Raw genomic sequence first — 24,025 nt, 5'->3', positions numbered from 1 at the left:
TGAACTTGGCATTTTAAATAAATTGCAATTTACGTATAAAATCATTTTTTATTTATTTTGTAGGCTATTACAAAGACAATCTCTATTTATTCAACATATATAATGAATGTGAGTATTAGGTCAACGTCATGTATTTTGGTGTCTGCAAAAGTAAGTGACAGCACTTCCACCTTTTCTGTAGAATGGCCCAGGAGCTGATTTTTAAACTACTAATAAAATAATTGAGAGAAGAAAAAGAGATATATTATCTATCAAAACCCAGTTAGATTAACATTCATTGGATTGCACACTTTGTTTGTTTGTGTGGATATGTAGCACATTAACATTGTAATAGCACTTAATGACTGACTGAATGGAAATGACAATAAATGAAAATGTAAAACGAAAAAAGTGATCATGAAAATGTTTCTAATAAATGAATAAAATGATTTTTGACCACTTTGTTGTTCAGATATATCACATATTTGTAACTAAATGATACATGAATTGAAGCAAAACACAGTATGAACTGAGGAGTGAGTCCCGTGAGGTTCATGTGTTTTCTTCACTCCGCTGGGAAACGGCTCTCATGTCAAGAAGCATCAGATCAGTGCATGCACTGCATCGTCCAATCAGTGAGCGATACACAGTAAGGGGGCGGGGCGAGTGTCCGAGGATTTCATCGGAGGATGGTCTGGTGGTTCCTCGGTTATCGCTCCTCGCTCCTCGATCCTCGGTCCTCCGGCAGAAATAAGAGCTATGGGACGGTACCAGTCTATGGACGGTACTCAAGATGGCGCAGACAAATCAACTTCCGGTGAGACCGAGGACCGAGGAGCGAGGAAATGAAAATAGTCGACCTGAGACGGGGCCAGCGTTGTATTTTCTGACACTTGGTGAGTTCCATGACACACCGGCCGGGGACACATATATATTCATGTATAAAAGACGTACACGAGTGCATTTAGCATGATAGGTCCCCTTTAAGTGCTTTGACAAAAAATCCATAAAAAAATGTCATCTGTGGAGCCGTAGTACTGTAAAAAGCACACCAATCATTTTAACCGGACCGGCTAAAATAACTGTATGGCCTGCCTGCCTTCCATCTGTGCACACACTTATCTCGTGCCCTCATTGGTCATGCGCGCGTTCGTGTGTGTTGGAGGAGGGGCTGTGTTAGGAAGTGGCAGATTTTTCTAGCGCACTCGAGGTGGTTTCTCCAAATTTACCTACCCTACCTTCAAGGGCATGCCATCCTAAAAAGGCGGACACACTAAAGCCCACCCACCAATGTAGTGAGTATTATATAGCTTGTTCACCCTAAATAAACTCCTATAAAAAAAAACAGGTCTATTGTGTGAACAATGGCATGCTCAGGTCCTTCCTGATTTACTGGATCAAAGTGTATTCATTTATGAAAAGTAGCTAGGTATAATAATGGCCCCATTTGTTTATTTGTAAGCGCTGATAATATTAGTAATGCTATGTCCTAAAAGTTTGTTGGTTCTGTAGGTAGGTCCCTTTAAAAGTGCATTTAAGTGTTTTTATTAACAATTGTTGACATGTTTATGAGCATACATAAACATTAAGTCCTTCCATGACTTACTGGATCATAGTGTATTCATATGAAGTAGCAAGCTATACTAATGGCCTTGTTTATTTGAAACAGTGACATATTGGTCGGTACCACACCATGTTATTCGTACATTTAGGTCCAAATAAAAGTGCTTTTGACATGTTTATGAACATCATCATTACATATTATGTGCGACTCAATGTTAGCTGATGAATGATGTTATTGAAACACTTGGGGACTGGGTCTCAGTAGGCGCATGCGCAGTGCAGCGCCACACTGCCCGCGGTGAATGCAACTGGGAGAAATTCAACTGCGTGATCTGGAGCAGACAGGCGGAGGCAGCGGTACCTGCACTCCTTCAGGGATTACGGTGCATATTTTTCCCCCAACCGGACAAAGAGTGACTGGAGAACAGGTAGGAAACCCAGTGTGTCTCTCCCTCGTCTCAGAGATTATAATAGTTTATAACCTCGATAGTGAGGAGGGTTTGCTGGATGCGTCAGCGGCGGATGGTGCCGCATGTCGGCTTTTTGAGTTCAAAACAAACGTGACGAAGTAGGTTTTAAAACGTGTATTTTAGCACAATTCGTTGTTCTGTTCGTGTCATTATTGATGTGGCTCTTGTTCGGCATATGCATTTTCATTGGGTGCCTTTACATGGCTACGTTGTTCTCTAGTTGTGGAAGTTTCATGCTTTCCTTTTCCACGCCGCTCGTTCCCAGCACCAAAAGTATGACAAAGTAAAGGCCTAGCGCGCGAGGCCCAGAACAGATCTGTGAGTGACGGCTGCTTGGCCAATCAGATGCGAGTATCCCGCCCACTTGAGAGCCTTTAGACCAATCGTTTTCACGAAAACCTCTTGCGTAGGTGACGTTTTCTCTCTCGCTTCGCCCACTGGTTATAAAATACTGGACAATAAAGTGTCAAAGTGGACAACGGTAAAATATCTCTGAGCTACAAACAACACGTCCTCGTATTTTCTGCTAAAATAACAATAAGACCATTTCGAAACAGTCTATGGTTGAGAGATGTAAAAAAATAAAAGGGTGTGGGACGCTCTTTTCTCCCTTTATCCTATTACATTCTCAATGTACGCTTAAATAGCCAAAACTATGCTTTATGTAACACTTTAAATTGGTGTTAATCACCCGTTTCCTGACTCGGGCATCACCAACTCTCGGTGTGTGTCCCGCCTGTGTCGCTGTCGTCTGTCTGGCTCTTTGTGCAGGCCATAAAATGCACACCTTTCATCCTACACTTTGCATATTACTGACTGGGATATGGTTTGCTCGTTGATACCGTGCTGGGTGTCCGTATCTGCAGGCGATTAGCCACCAAGGCTCTTCTCCATTGTCTTCTCCATTGTGTCCGTACGGGAACATCGGTTGACCAGAAAACACGTGGGCTGAGTAGTGTGAAGATATCCGGTTTGTGCGTCGCACTCGCAGCCTGGACTGCCTCCGCTATGGGGAACCGAGAGGGCTGTAGCCTGGACGAAAGTAAGACGTTATTGTGTTTAATGTAAATCGTTTGGCTTTGTAACGATAGTCGCCGATCTGTCCTCTGCATGCCTGACAAAGGACGCCCTGTTGTAGGGAGGGAATTGACATTTTCTATGCAAAAATTATCCTCCTCCACCGAGGGGCTGCAGCAGGCTATGGGTCTGGATTTGATGAGACTGCATGGACAAATACCCCATTTAAGACTATGATAATGTACATTAGTCGAGTATTTTTGGTGCATTGTTGCCTGTTTACTCTACAGATTGAGTAGGAAGGGAAAGCTATGAACATGTCATCGTAGATCTTGTTCCTTCTTGTTCTTCCTCCTTGAGAGGGAGTTCAATAACATATTGATTGCTTTAATGCTGCTCCTTTTGCTGAAGATCATCATTTGTACCTGTGTGAGTATAGACAACCCTGCTGATCACTGAACATCTGGTATTGGTTGCACATTTCATCATCATTTGAGGTACATGGCTCACCGTACAATGTCAGATTCCCCTTGCTTTACACTGGAATCACAACATGTGTAATCTGTATTATTACACCGGTAATATCTTTTCCCAGCTTTGACTGCATTATTGTTCTGCTGTGAGAGTGCCGCAATTGCCTTTTTAACACCAAATGATATAGTCTGGAGTGCAAAGCTGTGATTTGCTAAAGCCTTCTGGTAAATAATTGTTAGTGATGACCTTAGAAAACCAAGGCTGACTGCAAGATAGTCTGTAAAAGTCCTTGCTAGTCCGGTGTATTGTGTTCTTGGCTAGGAACAATGTGTCTCAGTAGTGTACCCACATGGGTGTATTTTTGATTGGTGTGTTAGGTTAATGTGTGTATGTGTGTGTGTGTGTACAGGAAGGGAGCCTTGATGTGGGCAGTATGAGTAAGACGCCCCCTAACAGAAGAGGGATATCTTTTGAGGTGGGAGCTCAGCTCGAGGCCAGAGACAGCCTCAAAAACTGGTGAGTCATGGCCTCACTCATTCCTCCCATCCCTGTAAATATTCACTTCCTTCCTTCACTCCCTCTCTCTTTCTCTCTGACATACTCAGTGTCTTAGTATCATTTCTGGGCCTGGCTTAGCTATTCTGTTGGTCATTGGTCAAACATTAAAAGATCAAATAAAGCCTCTTGGAAAACAGCCGTTAATATGGATTGATAATGAAGGACGGTACGATTATCTCTAGACTGTTTTAGGGGGCCCTAAAATACAGAAAAGACATTTAATGAATGTATCTAAAAAAAATAAGGCCATGTCTGGTATCTAAATGTCTTGAATCGGATCTTAAAAATGCTAAGAAATGAGCATTTTCTGAAATGTTGTCATTGTTTCTGACATGAACATTTAAAAATAATTCCTATCATTGATTTGTATTCCTCTTAAAAAATGGCTGCCTCTCACATTCACACTGGGTTGCGAAATCAACAACACTTATTTGGTTTATGGCAGAGATACTCAGAGCAAATCCACTCTGCTGGTTATCGACGACCAGGGGAAGTGTACATTCAATACAAATTGGCTATCGACTTTATATGATGCATTTTGCGCAGGAAGTGTTTACATTTGACTTGATAATTGATGTTTCTCTTCAGTTTTAGTTGATCAGACTGGCATCAAATCAACATTTCCTTTTAGCTGTAAGAGCCCTGTGTTTTAATCATATTATAATCAGAGGTAATGACTTTGTAACTTTGACCAGATCTTAATAAGTTACTGGAGGTTGTAACTTTGGTGTTGTACTATTTTTGTATTCAAATATTTTTTTTTAGACCATAGTAGCGTGTCAATGCCCAACATTACCCCCAATAAAGCATCCTCTTAAGTTACGCATCATTATTCACTGACTAGCCACCTCATTATTTGTTTTGAATAAAGAATAATTCATTAAAAGTTTAAAACCACTCCCTGTCACTCATTATTGAATTATTTCTCTCGTGTAGGTATGCTGCCAATATAGAGAAGGTTGACTTTGAAGAAGAAAAAATTCTGGTCCATTACCGCCAGTGGAGCCACCGTTACGACGAGTGGTTTGACTGGACCAGTCCCTACCTGAGACCCGTGGAGAGAGTGACGCTGAGGCGGCAGGGCCTGCAGGACGACGCTCCTGTCCCTGTAAGCTAACACCGCTCTTTATACCGGCTTTTTTACCTGTCTTGCATCGAGAAATGAGAAGATCTGCCACTTATAGGTTATCTGGTTCTTCTAGCTTTTATTCCATCATTCTGCATGGAGGGGTTTTTCCATTTGGTTTATTTTTGTTTAATCCAAATGGGTATCTTTTACATTTGGGGTTGGGCCACATTTGAGCACTGTGTTTTTTTAATAACAATGGGACAACAATGACAGCTTTGTAAGCTAAAAGAAGCATGTCCTTTTGAAGTTTTGACAGCATGCCTACAGTATGTCCCAGATCCATCCTCTCTGTCCTCCCTGCAGGGCTTTCATGTGAACGACAAGGTCCTAGCCAGCTGGTCCGACTGCCGTTTCTACCCCGCCAAGGTCCTATCGGTCAATAAAGATGGTGGGTATCAAAGTGCTGAGCAAATTTGGAACAGAATATATTTGTAATGTATACATCTTTTAGCATTTTTAATGAATGACTGTAAAGACTTTGTCAAGATTGTGCAATATGAAAACTGAAATGTTAACGTTTCACTTCTGTTTTTAAAGAGGCCCTTCTATATTTGTAGGGGTTTTCCCTTTCCTGTTGTCTGTTATATCTATTGTAAGGGGCGGGACATGTCTAAGCAGTCGACCAATCAGAACAGAGCCAGCCAGCTAACACATCAGAGCAGACTGGGCTCTGGTTTCAGACAGAGGGTGAAAAGAGGTGCTGCAGCACAGGCAGTATGAGAAAATAAAGACCTTTTTGAACATTAAAGCATGGAGACATGTCCCAGTACAACACAAATATGAACCTGAAAATGAGCGTAATGTCCACTTTTAAAAGGTAGCTGTGGTGTAAAATTGCATTCAATTATAACCTAATGGCTTCTCTGACTGGCACAGCAAATACAAACAAAGAACTGTGATGCACAATAACAAAACCCTAAATAAGGGAATATCTCGCTTAAACAAGAGAATTAACAATTCAAGTGTAGAATAAAAAGTAGTCTGTAATGGGCTACCCGATTAGCATCATGCTCGTTTCAAACATGCTCTCCTTTATCTTCTTCAGCATCTTACACTGTGAAGTTCTACGATGGCGTTATCCAGACAGTGAAGGAGATACACGTGAAGCCGTTTATTAAAGAGGTACATTTAGTCATTCAAACATCCATAACCATTTAATCTTCTATTCTATGTCCACTAGGGCTGCTCAATTAATCGTATTTTAATCGCAATTACAATTTTGGCTTGCAGCGATTACGAAAACAACGTAATAGAAATAAAACGATTTTTGAAAAAAATGATTATTATTTTTCTTCTTTATTTTTATTTTTTAATTTTCATTTGAATGTACTTAAAGTTCAGGGAATCAACTGTTAAAAACATACTGTTCACATTTTTTTTATTTAATAAATGGATGTTTTCAAAGTAAATGGATAATCGTTTTTAATAATCGTGATATCAATTATTGACCAAAATAATCGAGATTATGATTTTTGCCATAATGGAGCAGCCCGAATGTCCTCATTATTAATTAATTGTGATTAAGTATACTAAAGCTATCTTTGTCCTGCTGATAAATAGAGAGGTGGAGGTAAGTCTCGTTCCTCTGAGAGAACCATGGTGAGGCGGGCCCCAAACCGCAGGAGGCCTCAGGAGAACGGAGGCCCCAAGAACAAGCGAGCCAGACGCAGCACGTCCGACCGGGAGGAGGACAGCAACAGTGAGCAAGATGAACGAGAACAGGGGATGGTCAACGAGAAGAACAAGAAAACAAACGGCGAGCTAAACCCTACGCCGGCCATCAAACAGGAAGAGGAAGTGACCGACCTGAACACGCCCAGGGATTTAGGGAAGGGGGCGGGACTCACCAACGGGGTGAAGGAGGAAAAAGCCGATGAGCAGAGCAAAGAGAAGTGTCTCCTGAATGGAGAGGTGAAGCAGGAAGAGATGGAAACAAAGCCATATACAGAGTCGCCCAAGCCATACGCGGAGGAGTCACCCACAGCACAGATGGAGCAGGTGCCTGTCTCTATGACAACCACAGAATCAAAAGGAGGTGTGGAGCTGAAGCCCAGCGTCCAATCAGAAGGCTCCGAGCCCGCAGCGGATGTACCACCTCCCGTGCCTGTGAAACGTAAGTGTTAATGAAGTCAAATGTCCTTCATTCTGCAGGATTGTGAAAACGAGTGCAGTAAATATCACGTTGGGATATATTTTCAAGAGACTACATATTTGTTTTGCCTCTGATAGCGGTGAGGAAGCAGGGTTTCCACAACCCCAACAGATTCAGCAGAGAACCATGTGAGTACATTCAAAACACATTTTCTTGGAAGTGCTTTCTGTGGTGTCAAATGATCATATAATCATTTAAAACATAGTCTTACACTCTGATTGCCTTTTACACTGTTAAATTGTATTTGTAGTCTTCTCTATCCTCTTGAGGTTAAAGTAACGCTGTTCCTACATTTGGGATTGATTTCACTTGACTTTCTTTATTACTTTATTAAATACTTGAATCATTTATCAGTTTCTCTTAAGAATTTCCTCCACACTTTCTTTACGTGTCACTGACTGTTCCTCGCTCCTTGTTTCAGTGTACCGCGTCATCAAAAACCAACCTCCTCCGGTCCTGTCCATCAACCTGGACCACAACCCGTTTAAGTGCGGCGCTCCCGGCTGCACGAAGTCATTCCGCAAGGCCAAGCTGCTGCACTACCACATGAAATATTACCACGGAGAGGAGCAGCCTCTGGAGGGCGAGAGCAGCCCCACCAGGAGCATCCAGACCAGAGCCTCGGAGAAACAGACCGCTCCTCTGGACGGCATCAAGAGGAGGCGCACCATCTCTGCCTCTCAGCGTGAGTTCCTCTCTAGTGTCACTTCTGTCCTGTATGACGTGTAAGCAAAAAAAGCTTTTGATTATCACCGGCTTTTTCTACAAAGTTGCAGCAGTGTCACGGTTATTTATTTACCTGAATGTTTTTTTAAATGTGACGCAGCATGGGGTCCTTTTTGAACAATTTGCCTGTTTTATCTGTGTCACAATGGATTTCTTGTTTTTTAACTGCAAACCAAATCTAACTACATATACAAATGAATAACCTGAACCAGACAATCAGAATACCTAATCATGACATGCTCTTATTTTTAGTCAAACAGTGCTGCATCATTTCAATTCTTTTTTTAATTTATAGTACGATTTTAATTTTTTTGGGCTGAATATCTCTGCGGCTTGCTAATTCAAAACATATGTAGCTTTTAACAAATGTATTGCTTCCTGCAATTTAAATATCCTACTAGTCCATTTTTCAATTTCCATAACATTAATTGTGCAGCCCTAGTCAAACACTTCTAAAGCAAAGCTGCATTGTTAATGTCGCATTTGAATATCTCACAGCTTTGAGCTAATGTTTGGCCTTTCATTGGTTTACCTCAGACCCTGTTGGGCCTGTCCCGGTCGCCCGTGGTGAGGTGAAGACTGCAGGCAGGCGCACATCGGCCCCGCCTGCCGTCAGCACCCAGATCCACCAGCAGAGGGCGCTGCTGAGGGAGAAGAGCAAGGAGAACCATCTCGACAGGAACGGATGCCAGCAGCTGGACTCTGACAAGAGCGGCTTTGACATTGGTCAGTACCACGCAGTACAAGGAGAATTACGGCATGGTGTATTTTACAAAGAGTCCAACCTGTTTCCCTTATTACTATCATTAAAGTAACCTGACTAACTCTCGCCACTTAACGGTCCCCAGGGTCAGTAAAAGACAAACTGAAACAGAAACAGAAGGACTTCCTCCGTATTAAACTAAAGAAGAAGAAGAAGAAAAAGAAGGCCAAGTCTGGTAAGAAGAGGGGGGGGGGGGGGGGGGGGTCCTTGCCTTGCATCAGGCCTCTTCATATATCTGCTGCTCTGCATGTGCATCACTGACACCGTGTAAACAGTACTCATTCACTGCTCTGGGTGTTGGCTGAGCCTCTGTGTGTGGGAGAAGTGTTACATCTGTCGCTGGTCTCCATCGCTCCATCAGGCCAATCACAACGCTCCAACTCATTACCTATGACATCACACTTGCATTGCCACAGGAACGGTATCAGTGCTGGTGCTGTGGACCTGATATTGACCAACACAACCCCATCACAACTCTCTCTGTTCCTAGTTAGCGTTCACATGTAGCTACAGTATGTATAGCATGCACCAATGTATCAGTTAGACATCGTCATCGGCAAACACACAAACACTAATCTTTTAAATTGTGTAACAACGACAGCCAACAAGAATCCAATTTTAAAATCGCCTCAATGAGTAGGTAATTGTACAGAAGAGACATTTTGTGTTTTTAGGGTTTCTACTCATATTATGTAGGCCTAAAAAACAGTTAATTATTTATATATTATTTAACAAAACATTTAGTATTTGTTTTCCTGGCACAAAAGTGAAATAAATAATTGGTACAATATACAAATCATGTAGGTACAGTATGTTCAGCATGCTCACATGTAGCTTCCCTTCCTTCCACATGTGTTCCACATAAAAGTAGAGATGCACCAATGTATCGGTTAAACATCGGGCAACCCTCTAACCTTTTGAATTGCGTTTCTCTTGTCTAATTAAACGGAAATTTGATTCTATTAAATATGTATTTATTATCATCAAAAATGACCGGTAACAATGGATTATGACAGACAACAAGAATCAAACGCAGACACTATATGTTTGAAATTAAAATTTCTCAATGAGTAGAGATAGACATTTTGTAAGAAGTATTTTTAGGGTTTTGTTCTTATTCAAAGATATGAAGTAGGCCTTAAAAACAGTTCATTATTTGTGAAAATACATTTAGTATTTGTTTTCCTTAAAAAAATGGCACGGCAAAAAATGTGCATCCGCTGAAAAATGTGTCGTGGGTGCGCCCCGGGATTTGATCAGGTTGATCGTCCCGGTCAGTTCTTGAGTCTATTATTTGTCCATGTTTTGTTGTCCCACCATTTTTTTTCCCTTCATGACATTTTGTTTTACGTCTGCCTCCCCCTCCCCCTCCCTGTATTAACAGACTACACAGGTAGTGAGGAGAATATTGACATCTCAGTTTTGGGTCTTCAGTCCAAATTGAATTTGCCACTCAAATTCCCCCCCTCACACAATCACAAGCCTGAGGCCCACCCCAGCAGGCCTGGATACAGCTACTCACAGCAGATACATGTGGATGGTGGGTACCTCTGTGTGTGTGTGTGTGTGTGTGTGTGTTTGTCTGTGTGAGTCTGTGTGACTGTTCATGGCTTCCTCTCCTCTTCATTCTTCTCTTCCCTCTGGATTTAATCCATCATGCTGTTCCAGTTTAACCTGTGTCTCATTTGTTATTCATGTCCAAACCTGAAAGACAAAGGGACAATTCACCCCAGAATAAAAAATACACATGCATTTAAAAGCAGAAATGTCTCTTTTTAGAAATCTTAGCCTGGTTACTCAAGTTGATACACACACACACACACACACACACACACACACACACACACACACACACACACACACACACACACACACACACACACACACACACACACACACACACACACACACACACACACACACACACACACACACACACACACACACACACACACACACACACACACACACCTTAAAAGTAAAATTCAGGAACCATTTTCTTTCTACCAAACTGCCAACTGTATCAATGCCAAAGAGGAAGCTTTCATCCAGGACATGAGAGGAAAAGCAATAATGGTGCCGTCCTTGAGTGGATGCACACTTCACTTGTGTGTTTGGGTAGAAAGAAAATAGTTGCTGTAAATGAAACAGCTCAGAACGAGGTCTGTGCATTAACTTGTGGAACCGGGTCGTGTTTCTTCCGCTTGATATATACAATACTTGGCAACTCATCAAACATCCAGAGATTAAACCATACCACCACAGGTAAGAGGAAAACGATATATTTTAGATTTTGGGGTGAACCGTCTCTTTTTTAAACCGTTGTCAATGATGATATAAAAACATATATAACACTTGGTTGATTGAACCCTGAGCTTTTACTTTGCTGCTTTTGCTTGCTTCATCGTGTAATTCATAAAAATATTCGTTAATCATTTCATGCAGCATTTTGTATCGATTCAAGAATATTAATGAGTTAAATCTGAAAGTTAATATCTGTGATTTTCCCAAAAAACAATAATGTATGTCCCTGTTACTGTAGATGATGATAGCATGAGCGACTGGTCCACTGACAGCTGTGGGTGGAGCGACGAGGACTTCGGGGGGGATTTAGACGTCACCACGCCTCCCCTGAGTGTGGACTCGGGTGCTGTCGACACAAACGACCAGGAGTTGGTGCGCTGCATCTGTGAGGTCGAGGAGGAGAATGACTTCATGATTCAGGTGAGATGGGGTTTTTCGTCACCGCTGGCACTGTGTTCCTTTTGTGTATCAGGACAGCAGTCATTAAACACGCTTGTCCTCCCTCAGTGTGAAGACTGTTTGTGCTGGCAGCATGGCACCTGCATGGGCCTGCTGGAAGACAATGTTCCCGACCGCTACACCTGCTACATCTGCAGAGACCCACCAGGTGAGGGAAACGTCAAGCACCACAAACTACCGTACTTTTCGGACTATAAGCCGCGACTTTTTCCCCCATTTTTTTTGTACAGCTAACGGCCACTAGGGAACCTATGGATCTATGGATTTTACAGGTAAAATTAACTACCTTTAACACTATGGCCTCTATGACCGGTCCGCGCCCGCCACCTTTAAGCGGCGGGCTCCAGCGGGAAAAGAGTGAGACAGGTAGCGCGCCAAAGTAAAAGTGGAACCGAGAGACAGAACGAGAGCAAGACAGACGGACAATTTAGCTGCTGCGGCTCATATGCAGGTGCGCTTTATAGTCCGAAAAGTACGGTACACACTGTCGGTTAAAACAATTGTTGACATCAAATGATCTGTTCTGCTCATGGATGTATAATAAGAACTGGATACAGCGTGGGAGGCGGGGCTTCGTTCATTCCTATGAGAGTTGCTCATTGGCGCATGAAGACAAAATGGCCCAACTTTTGAGAGAGTGAAACGTCACGAAAGTATTCATATAATCAGTTCTTATTGTGCATCCATGGATAAAGGTACTACTCATGTAGTACTGAACACGTCACATGAACGTGCCGGGCTGCGCGGTCCTGTGAGTTAGATCCGCGTTCATAATGCCGATGAAAATAACTCTCAGAATAACGTTATTAGCACATTTTACAACTTGAGGACCAAATGTTTTTAATAAGGGCTATACAAGTGTTCATACTGGGTAGTTTATTTAGTTTAAAAAAAAATATCCAACGGTTTACAAACGTCTCTTTCCCAATGTTAGTCAATGGGGAAAAGTCTTTCCGGGCCCAGCGACTGTTACGGAAGTGTAGTACCGCCGTTTGGCCACAACGAATATTTTCCTCAGAGTCCTGCGCACTTCCTGGGGGCTTTGTACCATAGATATATATAAACACGAGATGACTCACATGCGCTGTTGGCCAATGGAGACCGACGTTGCCACATGGCGGTCATCTTGCCACAGGCAGCTCATTCATAACATTATGTCTATGGTGCACTATTGAAATAACCGTAGATTGCTCAATTTTCAACCAATTTTCAAACAGTTTGGTTTGTTATAAACAAAGATGTAGTTATGATACTGCATACTTATAATTATAATCATGAACTTATTTTTTCAACATGTTTTGTTCTCCTGTATCATAGCCATGCTAATAACGTTTATAATAAACCAAACCGTTTGTAAATCAGTCAAGATTTCAGCGAGTTAAGAGTATCTTTGTGCAGATCACTCACCTTACAACAGCTGTAGCAGTAGTTGTTGACTGTGGCAAGATGGCCGCTGGTGAGCTACGCTGGCGACTCCCCCTTGAGCCATCTAGTGTTTATATGTATCTATGCTTAGTACTGCTATTCTGGTAGAGAGCACTGCAGACTTCCTGCTTCATTGGAAAAAGTATTATGTGCCATCTAGTGGACAATAACACAAATTACAGTGTGTACAATAATCAGTGGGCAGGAATGTTTTTTATGGAAAAATATATCTTAGGGTAATATTACAATATGCTTTTTACCTTGTGATACAGAAGTTAGTTGCCCAAGTAAGTATTGCTTGATTCATCACTGAATTGTAACAAAGCTCTAGTATGGTTTTATATTTTATCATTTCTGAACAAGTCGATGCATTTGATTTAATTTCATTGCAATTTGTTAATCATTTCCAGGTCAGAGACAGAGTCTGCGCTACTGGTACGACCGTGAGTGGTTGATCAACGGTCACATGTACGGCTTGTCCTTCCTGGAAGAGAACTACTCGCACCAAAACGCCAAGAAGATCACCACCACCCACCAGCTGCTGGGGGACGTGCACCACGTGGTGGAGATCCTCAGCGGACTGCAGATCAAGATGAACGTCCTGCAGTGAGTACAGAGGGATTTTATGAAGAGACTCTTATCTACCAAGTCAATCAAATAAGTTGCTTTCCGTATCATCCAGTTTGAATAAAATATGTTACCATTTTATTGTATGTGATGTTAGTCTTATCTGTTGCTTGGCCCTTCAGGAGCAATACTCACCCGGACTTGCAGCTGTGGCGGCAGCCCTGGAAACATCTGGAGAGGTCGTGGACCGCCTCGGACTCGTGCCGCAGCAGCAACGCGACTCCCGATGAGGACATGAGCCGAGGGGAGATTTTAATGTCCAACGCTCTGGAGAAGCTGAGCCGGGCCGCTACAGCCGCCACCTCCTCCTCGTCCGGCTCCTCCTTCCCATTCCCCTCCTTCCAGGACTCGTACATTATCAGTGAACATTGCTACCAGAAACCGCGGGCGTATTACCCGGCGGTGGAGCAGAGGCTGGTGGTGGAGACCCGACAGGGCTCAGAGCTGGAGGACAGCATGAGGAGCACCGAGGAGCTGCTGGAGCGGGAGCAGCGCTACGGGAGCCTGCTGGAGACAGACAAGCCCAAATCCACAGGCCCCAGCATCAAGGTTAGCCCTCAATACACCGGGATGCCAGTGTTTCCCACAGCATTTGATTCTATTTGTGGGGGCACCGCACCGCAATAAATGAAGGATATAAACATAAGAAGATCAGAATACTTTATTTATGCCGGAGAAAATTGGGTAAAGTGAGAATGTGTAATGAAAAGAAAAATAAATGAAATAAAGTCTCTTTTATATGAAATTGAAAGTAAAATCTCCAATAAAATAACATTGAAGAACTTCAAAGAGTGCTTTGAACTGGCAGCGAGAGTGTCTTGCCTGATGATTTCTCCCGATCGTCTCCAGGCTGCTCTGGGGGGCTCGTGGTCCCAGGCGGAGACGAGGGAGGAGGCGGGCAGAGACCCCGGCGAGGCTGCAGATAACAGCAGGCAGCACCAGCAGAGGCAGATCAACCTGCTGGACCACATCGACGCAGTGCAGGACGAGGTCTCACACAGGATGGACTTCATCGAGAGGGAGCTGGACGGTAAGACCCGCGCTGGCCTGCTTAGTAACGCTGTCTGTTTACAAGGGAAGAAATAATTTAGCAATTGTGCTTATATCAGCGATCCACCAGTCTGTTAGATTAGCAGCCAACTGTTTGATGTCGGTTACACAACGTTTCTTTCCAACCATGTCAGTTTCTAAAGAGTCCCTATGATGCTTATGGGGCTTGCCTCCAGAGGTAGTTTCTCTCCCACACTCTCTCTGTCACAGAGCCGGCCAGCTAACCAATCAGAGCAGACTGGGCTCTGGTTTCAGACGGAGGGTGAAAAGAGGTGCTGCGGCATAGGCAGTATGAGACAAAGAAAGAGCTTTTTGAACATTAAAGCATGTCACAGCTGAGGCACAAAATACAAATATTAATCTGAATATATGCACAATAGGTCTGCTTTTAATTTCTGACCAGGTGAGGTCACTCACCGTAAGCTAGCAGTTGATGGCTAATAATGTAGATGTGAAGACGTGACACTGATAATACTGACATACATACATTTTTATAAGAAAGCCATCCCTTATTTGCCAAGTCTTACTTTGATGCATTCCCTACCTCAGCTAATGGCAGTAGCACCTGGCTGCCAAGTGAAAAGTTATTATTCCTACACTAGACCTCTGAACTTAAAAATCCATGATTTAAAAAGGTTCCCGATTTAAAATGTGAACTGGGTCAAGGACAGTGCCTCCATGAAGAATTTAAGTGCTACTCAGTATTGAGCACTTAATGTAAAACACATTTGCATTTGATGGTGCATAGAATTATGCAAATCAGCCCAGAGATTGTCACGCACAAATGGTTATAAGGATGGCATCACACCTGGGTTGGCCTGTGTGTTCTGTGCTGGTTGGGGTTCTATTTACTTGAATGAAATAGTTCATGTTGAGTTCGTCTTTGACTAAGATAAGACTTAAATGCTTTGACTTGAAGGAAAATAAATAAAAAAACAGCTACTTAATTCAACAAGCAGGGACATTAGACAAAGGACTAAGACTAAAAGAACTCTCAGCCCCATGATGTGTAACCGTGTTTTCTCCTCCTCAGTACTGGAGAGCTGGCTGGACTACACCGGGGAGCTGGAGCCCCCTGAGCCTCTGGCCCGCCTGCCTCAGCTGAAGCACCGCATGAAGCGTCTGCTCACTCAGCTGGGCAAGGTGCAGCAGATCGCCCTGTACAGCTCCACATGAGGGCGCCAGAGAACAGCCGCCCCGTACACGGCCCGCCGCAGCAGGTGCAGCCGAGGAAGCTCACCAGTCGCAAAGACTTCGATTAACTTAATGCAAGTGCAAGACCTGACGCCTGCTGCCGTTTCTCCTTCTTAAAAGGTATCTGTGTGGTGGAATCTGATGCTGCAGCCAGTCAGTGTCATATATGTATATGAACATACGTGGATTGTCAGCAACATAAATCAGGATTAAACACAAAAGTAACCTCGTAAACGCAGGAGAAAAACCCTTAGGACCAGATTTCTTTTCTTTGGTTCCCATGCAGCTCTAAACCTTATGAATGCCTTTTGTCCGAGCTGCTGCTGAAGGTTGCCCTGTCTCTTAGTACACAGCGCTTTACATGCAGAAGATTTATTTTGAAAAGTGCAATCGAGTTCCTGAACCAACTTGCAATCGTTTTTTGGACACGTTTTCAGATATTATTTTTCTTGCATCAACAAGGTCCCAAAGCTCCGCTCCGGTCACCTGGCATTCAAAGTATTTTGCTTTAAAGGTGGACAGTAACTTGAAGACATCCAGTGTGTAAGGACACTGTACAAGAAGCCTCTACAAATATTCTGTTTCAAGGGTTTGATTTATATCTACACTGTGAAGTTATGTTTGTCTGGAATCAAAGGCATCTTATTTTCTGTGTTAGAGACGTATAGCAAGTGTGGTTTCTGTTCTGTCTTAATCTGTAATGGGTTTTTTCTAACAGTCCTCTCATCATTGTGCCCGGTTTATCAGTTATAATCTTTATATGTTTGTCATGATCCTTTACTCAAATGTGCTATTTGCGTTGTGTTTGCTGTAACACCTTGATTCACTGAAACTGTAATGTGGATTTGTCTTTTCTTAATTTAGCATTTTGTGCTTTTTTTTCAGTGACAAATAATATTTGGAAGACCTGTACATGTATCTTTCTTTTCTTTTTCATCTGTTTTTATTTACAGTATTTGGCTTGTTTGTAAATATGTTATTCAAATATGTGCTCTTCTTTATTGAAAACATTCTCCGGAATTCATATATTGTATGCTACTGTACTGTGCGTGTCTGGCTTAGACATGTCGGAAACAATGCAAACCAATTTGCTGGTACATAAATAAAGTATTGTTATTAATCACTATGGGATTATTCTTGACTATGTTTCTCATTGTTTCTCTGGCTAAAGAGGAGTGTTCCTTTTCCATCCTATTATAACCACCAGTGAAGTCAAAGGTGCGTCATTCAGTTTGACGCAACATGTTTTCTTCGTAGCTGATTTGTGCTCTTACACAATCGGATTGAAATTGAGGGCAGCATTACTTTGAAGGCCTGTGCTTGAGGTGTTTCAGAACTAGAGGAAACCCTGCTGATCAAGGCATTCGACCATTACAACAGAGCTGCTTTTCACCCGAAAACAGCTCTGTGAAGCTGCAGTTTGGAGAAGTGTGTCAACAGGGTTTTCTGGGGTGGAAAAACCTCAAACATTAAAATGTTGTGCTTCCTTTGATGAAATATGTTTTTATTACATAGCCGATTTGTGCAGTTACCTAATCAGATTGAAAATAGAAACTTGATGGGAATTGTAAGTGCTTAATCTCCAAAATGTAAGCCCACATCATGTGGTGATGGATGGGTCAGGGAAAATAGCTTGCGATGAACTTGTACAGTGCGAAGTCAACATGTTGTGATTTTGAGGGTGTTGGATTTATACCAAAACCCCTTGATATCAAAATAAGTTAAAAAAATGATATCACACACTATAAAAAGTTAACTGAGGATTTTTCAGTCAGAATACCTTATTTATTATGTGGTTGGAGGACAGTTACTCTATTTTAGAATACAAATATATTCAAAAATAGAATATTTATTAATATAAAAAATAAGTTTAACTAATAATGTGCAATAAAAGAAAAATATATCAATATACATAATTTATATAAACAAAAGGTTTTAGTAAAATGTCTGAAAAGACAAAAATAAATCAACTTTGAGCTATTTTGCTCCTGCTGTCGGTGCCCTAATTAAATTAAATTAAAATATAAAATAAATGTTTACAAGAAATATAAATCAAAAAAATGTGCAATAACAATTTATAACGTTTTTGTGCAGTTTATTAAAGTTAAATGTCCAAAAAAATAAAATGAATGAATACAATTTGTTTGTATATTCAAGTAAAAGTGTGCACATCGTATATTACATTTATATGACAGTATCTACAGCGGTGTGTTGCTATTACAAAAATATGAATGCTGAATTATTGCACAGGTTAAAGGGGCTTGGCTACTAAGAACAAATTGTAAAATAATATCGTGAGGACAGTTTTTAGAACATTTGTTCCCCATACCTTGGAGGCAGAGACTGGGCTCCATGATCTGCTCCAGAGTGAGACCTCCTGTCTGCTGCACCTCTCTGTGGTGAGCACCTCCTCCTCCCGTCCTCCATGATTGGCTCCTCCGCTGTCTGCGACGCAGCGTGTAGTTCCGCCCCAGAATCACATCGAAATACTAGAGACCGAGGAAGAAGCGGCAGGCAGCAGCAACGTCTACCGAATATACCTAAATATACATATTGCCGTTGATATTAAACAACGTACGCGGAGAGGAATTAACTGAAACCAACCGGACCGCTTCTTTTACCGACGAGGTAAGTCATACATCCATAGCATTTCCCCCATTTTCCCTTCCCATTACAGATGTGCACCGATGCCACAGGAGATTATCTCTGCTCGCTGGATTTCCCAACCTGTTCACGTTGCTGTCCGTACATCGACTGTTTTTATAGAGGAATGGTGGGCGGCAGACGTTAGAACTGTTATTTTTATTTTTATAAAACGAACGTTGTCAGCCGTTATGATGATTTTTTTTTTTAAAAACGAACGTTTGAAACACCGGGCGAACTAACGCTAGGACTTGAATGAGCGCGAGCGAAGCGGTTCATTTCGAAAAACTGCAGCTGAATTGAGTTCATCGCTGCTCCTCTCAAACAGTAATGCGACATAAACGGAATTGTAACACCATTTCTTCATTTTGTCAGTCAACTACGACATTGTAGTAGTTTGTTTTCGGTTACACGGTGTACCTGCTCAATATTAACCCGGGTTATAGCTATATTTATAGAAATGAGGCCTGTCACGATGCGTTGCATGGTTAATTACCGAGCTAAAACACCTAGGTAATCAGCCGTCTTGCTTCATGTACTTGAAAAAAGAGATACTTTACACCTAAAATACATGTATTAAACCTTTTTACCCTTTTTATACTCGTGGTACCGGTGTAGGACATCAACTTATTCTTAAAATAGGAACATTGAAGTTGAACTTTTAGCTTTATTACATTAATACCACTATTTTTTGACACATGGCATATGATTTGATCTAGTTTGAACTGAAACACAGGCCTTATAGCGTTGAACGTGTGGCTTGACCGTCTCTCATGTGTGCTTTACTGTTGGTTTAACTCTTTATCTGCACATTTATTTTCCAATCACGGTCTGAGTCTAGACTGGGCAGATGCATCATTATCAGTCAGGTCAGTCACAATGATGTGGCTGCAGGTGTTACACTATGCAGACACCACGTGATGGATGACAATGTCACTGGTGGCCATGCAAGGTCACACAGGTGGGAAGTGTAAGAGAGTGGGCATCAGGTGTTCCTCCTTACCTTCAAACACCTCCAGTCATCTTTGGATATTTAAAAAAAGGACATGTCATACATTTCCCAGGAAAACTGAGGAACCCTAGAGTTATTAAAGTAATTGTATTTAGAGGAGATTTAAAATACCACTTAAAACAAGGTCATTATAACCTTTGTGTTAAATACCCTTGATAAACAATCTCTAAATTGAAGACTATATTCTGCTATTGAATACATAACATTTGAGTGTTATAGTTTAATGGTGGTGGGGTAAAATTCAATGTCATATCTCCCATAATGCACTCAAATGTGTCACATGATCAGTGAGGTTTGAACACAGCTTACACAACAAACAACCACCAGGCGTTTGTTGACACACAACATTGCCGTAAAAGACTCAAAAACCCCAAAGAACACGCTATTAACAAGCTTAAAAGTGTATCTGTAAACAGGTATTTTGTTTTGAAAGCAGGAGAAAGAGCAGTATGAGCTCTATTGCCACATCGCTCCTGGTTGATTATTACAAACTGAAAACCTACTGTCTAACTAATGGGAGTGTCAAAAGTTGTTAATTAAGCCACCTATTGCGCTTGAGATGTTGAAATCTGTTCGCATGGTTGCTCTCGCCTCTGAATGTTTGCTGAAAATCTTGGTTTATTCACTTTATTACTAAACTTGTGAATAAGGTGAAGTAATGTCACCACTAAGAAACGACACCATTAAGGCGCCTTACTGCATGGATTACTACTCTAGAATTTATTACAGGCATTACAGAGTACATCAAGAAAGTGAGAAGTGCTCTTGTGTCCAGGAGGATTTCTTGCAGGGATGAACGTCAGAGAATAACACTCACTGGAGAGATGGAGACAGTAATTAAGCCACCGTGCTGACAGTGAGTCTGCCTTGTGTGCACTAAGCTCAGCACTACTGTGTAATGGTTTGCCAGCCCTGCAGGGCAACAATAACCTACGCCACAGACACGGACATTCACTGAGACTCGCTGTCATTGGAAACATTTTTTTCCAATGATGAGAAGGTGCTGCTGTTGTGTTTTTGTAACTGACCTGCATCTGTAATTTAATCCGCTGTACTGTACCAGGCTAAACACAAGCATTTGCACAACAGCTTCCAGAACAAAAACCGCTGAGGCATAAGATGAACTTTTATTAATCCCTCATGGGGAAATTATTTCTCTGCATTTGACCCATCCTAGTGTTAGGAGCAGTGTGCTGCCATTTTGAACGGCGCCCGGGGAGCAATGTGGGGAACGGTGCCTTGCTCAGGGACACCTCGGTAGCACTTGGTCTTTCGGGGACTTGAACTGGTGACCTTCCAGTTCCCAAGCCAAGTCCCTATCGACTTCCCCACCACCGCCCCACCGCATACAGACCTCTTGTCCTGTTTGGATTCTTACATTTCCTCTGACCCTAGATGAACTGCAGTTATCCAATCTATCCCTGCTCCATTAGTCTTAACAGCAGGAAAGGAATTGAGGTTAAATATAGCAAGCAAACGAATGATAAAAACAGAAGCAGTTGCTTATGCGAGGCAGTGATTTTTCAGACCCTCTTATCTGCCGGGTCGCACTCTGGATGCTGGAGGGAGGATTCTGTCTGCTTCCATTTTCTTTATCAGCAGAAATCAGCAGGTGGTGATGAGCAGAGGCGGAGCACAGGTGGTCACTTGTTGATCGTGCTGGACCCAAGCCAAGTTGGACCTCTGGACTGTCCTTCAGTGCCACCTCCGGTTATACACCTGCACATATAACGTCCACGTTTGGTTTCCTCTTTTCATTTAGTTTCTCTTGGGGTTGTCATTGATTTCCCGTCTATTTACGTTTCCTTTCTTAAATGGCCCATGTAGCCAATTTTCAATCCTACAATTCTCTTGTTTTTTCTGCTTTAGGCGCCATGCTTCTCTCTTAAAACAGCCTTGCTGCTTTCTCCATATTATACTGCTAGGCGAACGTGATTCCTTACATAAATAAATGGGGGGGGGCGTGGCAGTATGTTGATGCAAATAGCGGGCATTTGCCTGTCAATTTAGAATGACTCACATTCGCCAACATAGAGTACACACGTTGGTACGAGCAAAATGGCAGCATAAATCCTTCAGTACTTATGCATGGACGGTTATTTTCTGCACTTAGTAAAGCATTTATACATATCATAGTGCATCAAAATGTGTGTTTGTTTGTGTGAGAGAGAAAAGAATCCCTGGTTGTCATGGATACAAATAAATAAGCGGTCACTCATTGACTGACTATAAACTCAAACACGTAGCAAGCAGCTTTATTCAAAGGGTCATGTTCAGCGTCTAGGGAACGTCCAGGAAACTGGTTTCTGGGTTGTTCCTACTAGAAGCAGACAGATGATACACTCAGTCCTAGTTATGTCGCTGGTGAGTGTGTGTAGCTCGGCAATCATCGAGATGTGTACGTGTTGGTTTTCTTTACTGTGTTTATGAGGAAGAGAAATAATCGCCTATGCCTTACAATGAGTCCTTTGATGCCTTGTTGCTGTGTTGAATGTCAATAAGCATCCTGGGTGCTCAGTGGAAGATATGCACGCTGGTAAAGCATTTCACGTTTCGTTGGTTGTTGTGGTGATGAGAAGAGAATCTCTTTATGTAAATGATGGTGAAAAAGGTCATTCAATCTCAGCAGCGCACCACCAGCAGTGCTTGTGATAGCTCATGGGGGGGTGGCGGCATGGTTGCCAAGGACACCCCCGACCTCCACGACGAGCAAGGGAAGTTTCCGGGGGAGCCACCTCTGTGTTTCTGTGGGGGATTGTGTTACCAGCGATCAGTCATTGAGACAGCCGAGCTGACCACATGGATGACTCTATTAACCGAGGAGGCTGTGTTCCTGTGAGGCAACAGGCCTCTCAGCACTGACTCACTCCCTGAGACATGTTAGGTTTAAAGGCCTCATGCAAGAGGGCACTCTTTGATGCGTTTTTTAAGTTTCCACCCAGCTTGTTGAACTGGTTGTGTGTGTGTGTGTGTGTGTGTGTGTGTGTGTGTGTGTGTGTGTGTGTGTGTGTGTGTGTGTGTGTGTGTGTGTGTGTGTGTGTGTGTGTGTGTGTGCGCGCTTGTTGCTGGTCTACACACAGATGGTCTCGCTGCTGCCTGCACAGCTGCCCTCCAGCCAGTGTGACCTCAGTCCACAGATCATGCTGAGCCTCCAGCAGTTCTCCGCTGTTCTGGATACTCTGCCCGCTCTTAGGGCTGCACGATTTTGTGGAAAAATCTATTTGCAATTTTTCTGATAAATATTGCGATTCGATTTGCGATATTTGTTTTTAAGCGACCCAACGGAAGTTTATTGTAAAATGCGGCCATAACTCCGGCTAGGAAGGTCGTATCAACGTGCTCCCGTCTCTAGCACCCCGCAGCCCGAGCTACGAGTGAAAGAACTAAACTTACATGAAACTTCCATTGGGTTGCTTTAAAGTCAAGCTTCAGTTTCAGATGTCATAGAAACATGTGATGGAGCGTCACTAACCTGACTCAGACGGTTTGTTTCACCAAACCATCTGAAGCTCCATTGGAAGCCATTTGGAAAGGGCAGGCACTTTCAAAAGCACTTGGCAGGTGATTGGATCAATCTGTCTATCACCTTCTATCATGGGCCACTTCTGATTGGTTAACAATGGCTGGTACATGTGGAGCACAGCACTTCTGATTGGTGTGGATGACTGACACACAAAAAAGAAAAAGTTAAAAGAAATCGCAGGCTTTACGATTTGATAATCGCATCATTTCAAATCGCGATTTCGATTTAAAATCGATAAATCGTTCAGCCCTACCCTCTCCAGATTTTTGAAATCCTCCTTTTTATACTACCATATCGTCATTTTAATTGTGTAATTTTAAATATTTTATTTATTTATATACACATCTATCGCAAGTCTGACCGTCCCGTGAGAGGGATCCTTCCTCAAGGTGTCCTCCATTCCCCCTTTAATAGAGGAGTTTCCCTTGTGTGCTGCTAGTGTTTAAGGACGGTGAGTGTTGTATGCTGTAAACACTGCAAAGCCCCCTGAGAAGTGTAATTTGGATATTGGGCCATAAAATAAAAGGTGATTGATTGACCTCAAGCTGGGACACACACACACACACACACACGTAGCATCCTCAGACAGTTGTAGCATCCCTCGTGCATTTTGTCTTTCTCTGTGCTGTCTGTATAAGGGCGCCTGATGGCAGAGGAAATCCCCCCAGACTGAGAGGCAGCTAGCCTAGCGTAACGTAGCGTAACGGGTACTCTGTTTGCAGCACTGAGTGCGGGTCCGACAGGCCTGGCCATTCAGTTGTATTTATAGTCGGAAAGCCGGAGCAGTGAGGAAAGATTCATTCAGCCAGGCTCACACTTCCTGACCCATCACAGCAGATTTATGGAGCCTCATCTGCCTCTTGGACCCCCCCTTAGTAGTGTGGTGATATTGTTTTTTCTTTCATTTACTTCGTCTTCCCCCCTGACCTTGCTCTGTGGGAGACCTTTCTAAGCTCC

At 42.6% G+C, this 24,025-nt stretch overlaps 2 protein-coding genes across 4 annotated transcripts in view; both read left to right on the top strand.

Moving 5' to 3' along the window:
- The first annotated feature begins 1,825 nt into the window (after positions 1–1,825).
- LOC117446863 (PHD finger protein 20-like) lies at positions 1,826–17,016 on the top strand. Of its 3 annotated transcripts, none has more exons than XM_034083338.2 (17): positions 1,826–1,970; positions 3,913–4,019; positions 4,998–5,169; positions 5,494–5,578; positions 6,236–6,312; positions 6,751–7,303; positions 7,420–7,470; positions 7,764–8,027; positions 8,606–8,794; positions 8,917–9,006; positions 10,216–10,371; positions 11,374–11,555; positions 11,643–11,742; positions 13,430–13,625; positions 13,769–14,195; positions 14,496–14,676; positions 15,730–17,016. In XM_034083338.2, the coding sequence occupies exons 1-17, from the start codon at positions 1,845–1,847 to the stop codon at positions 15,870–15,872; spliced, it is 3,099 nt and encodes a 1,032-aa protein (XP_033939229.1). In that variant the 5' UTR covers positions 1,826–1,844; the 3' UTR covers positions 15,873–17,016. The 3 variants fall into 3 exon arrangements, with proteins under 3 accessions (XP_033939229.1, XP_033939231.1, XP_033939230.1); XM_034083339.2 differs by lacking the exon at positions 1,826–1,970 and adding an exon at positions 2,490–3,054; XM_034083340.2 differs by lacking the exon at positions 10,216–10,371 and having other exon boundaries at positions 1,827–1,970.
- A 1,361-nt stretch (positions 17,017–18,377) lies between these two features.
- Positions 18,378–24,025, top strand: part of LOC117446864 (protein NDRG3-like) — a 42,206-nt gene continuing 36,558 nt past the window's right edge. The window contains 1 exon segment of the mRNA XM_034083341.2: positions 18,378–18,518. The gene's annotated coding sequence lies outside the window, so the exon portion shown is untranslated.

Source organism: Pseudochaenichthys georgianus, chromosome 5, assembly GCF_902827115.2.
Source record: "Pseudochaenichthys georgianus chromosome 5, fPseGeo1.2, whole genome shotgun sequence".
Taxonomy (NCBI): Eukaryota; Metazoa; Chordata; class Actinopteri; order Perciformes; family Channichthyidae; genus Pseudochaenichthys; species Pseudochaenichthys georgianus.
The sequence above is the reverse complement of the archived record's forward strand: the minus strand, read 5'-3'. Positions and strand labels throughout refer to the sequence as shown.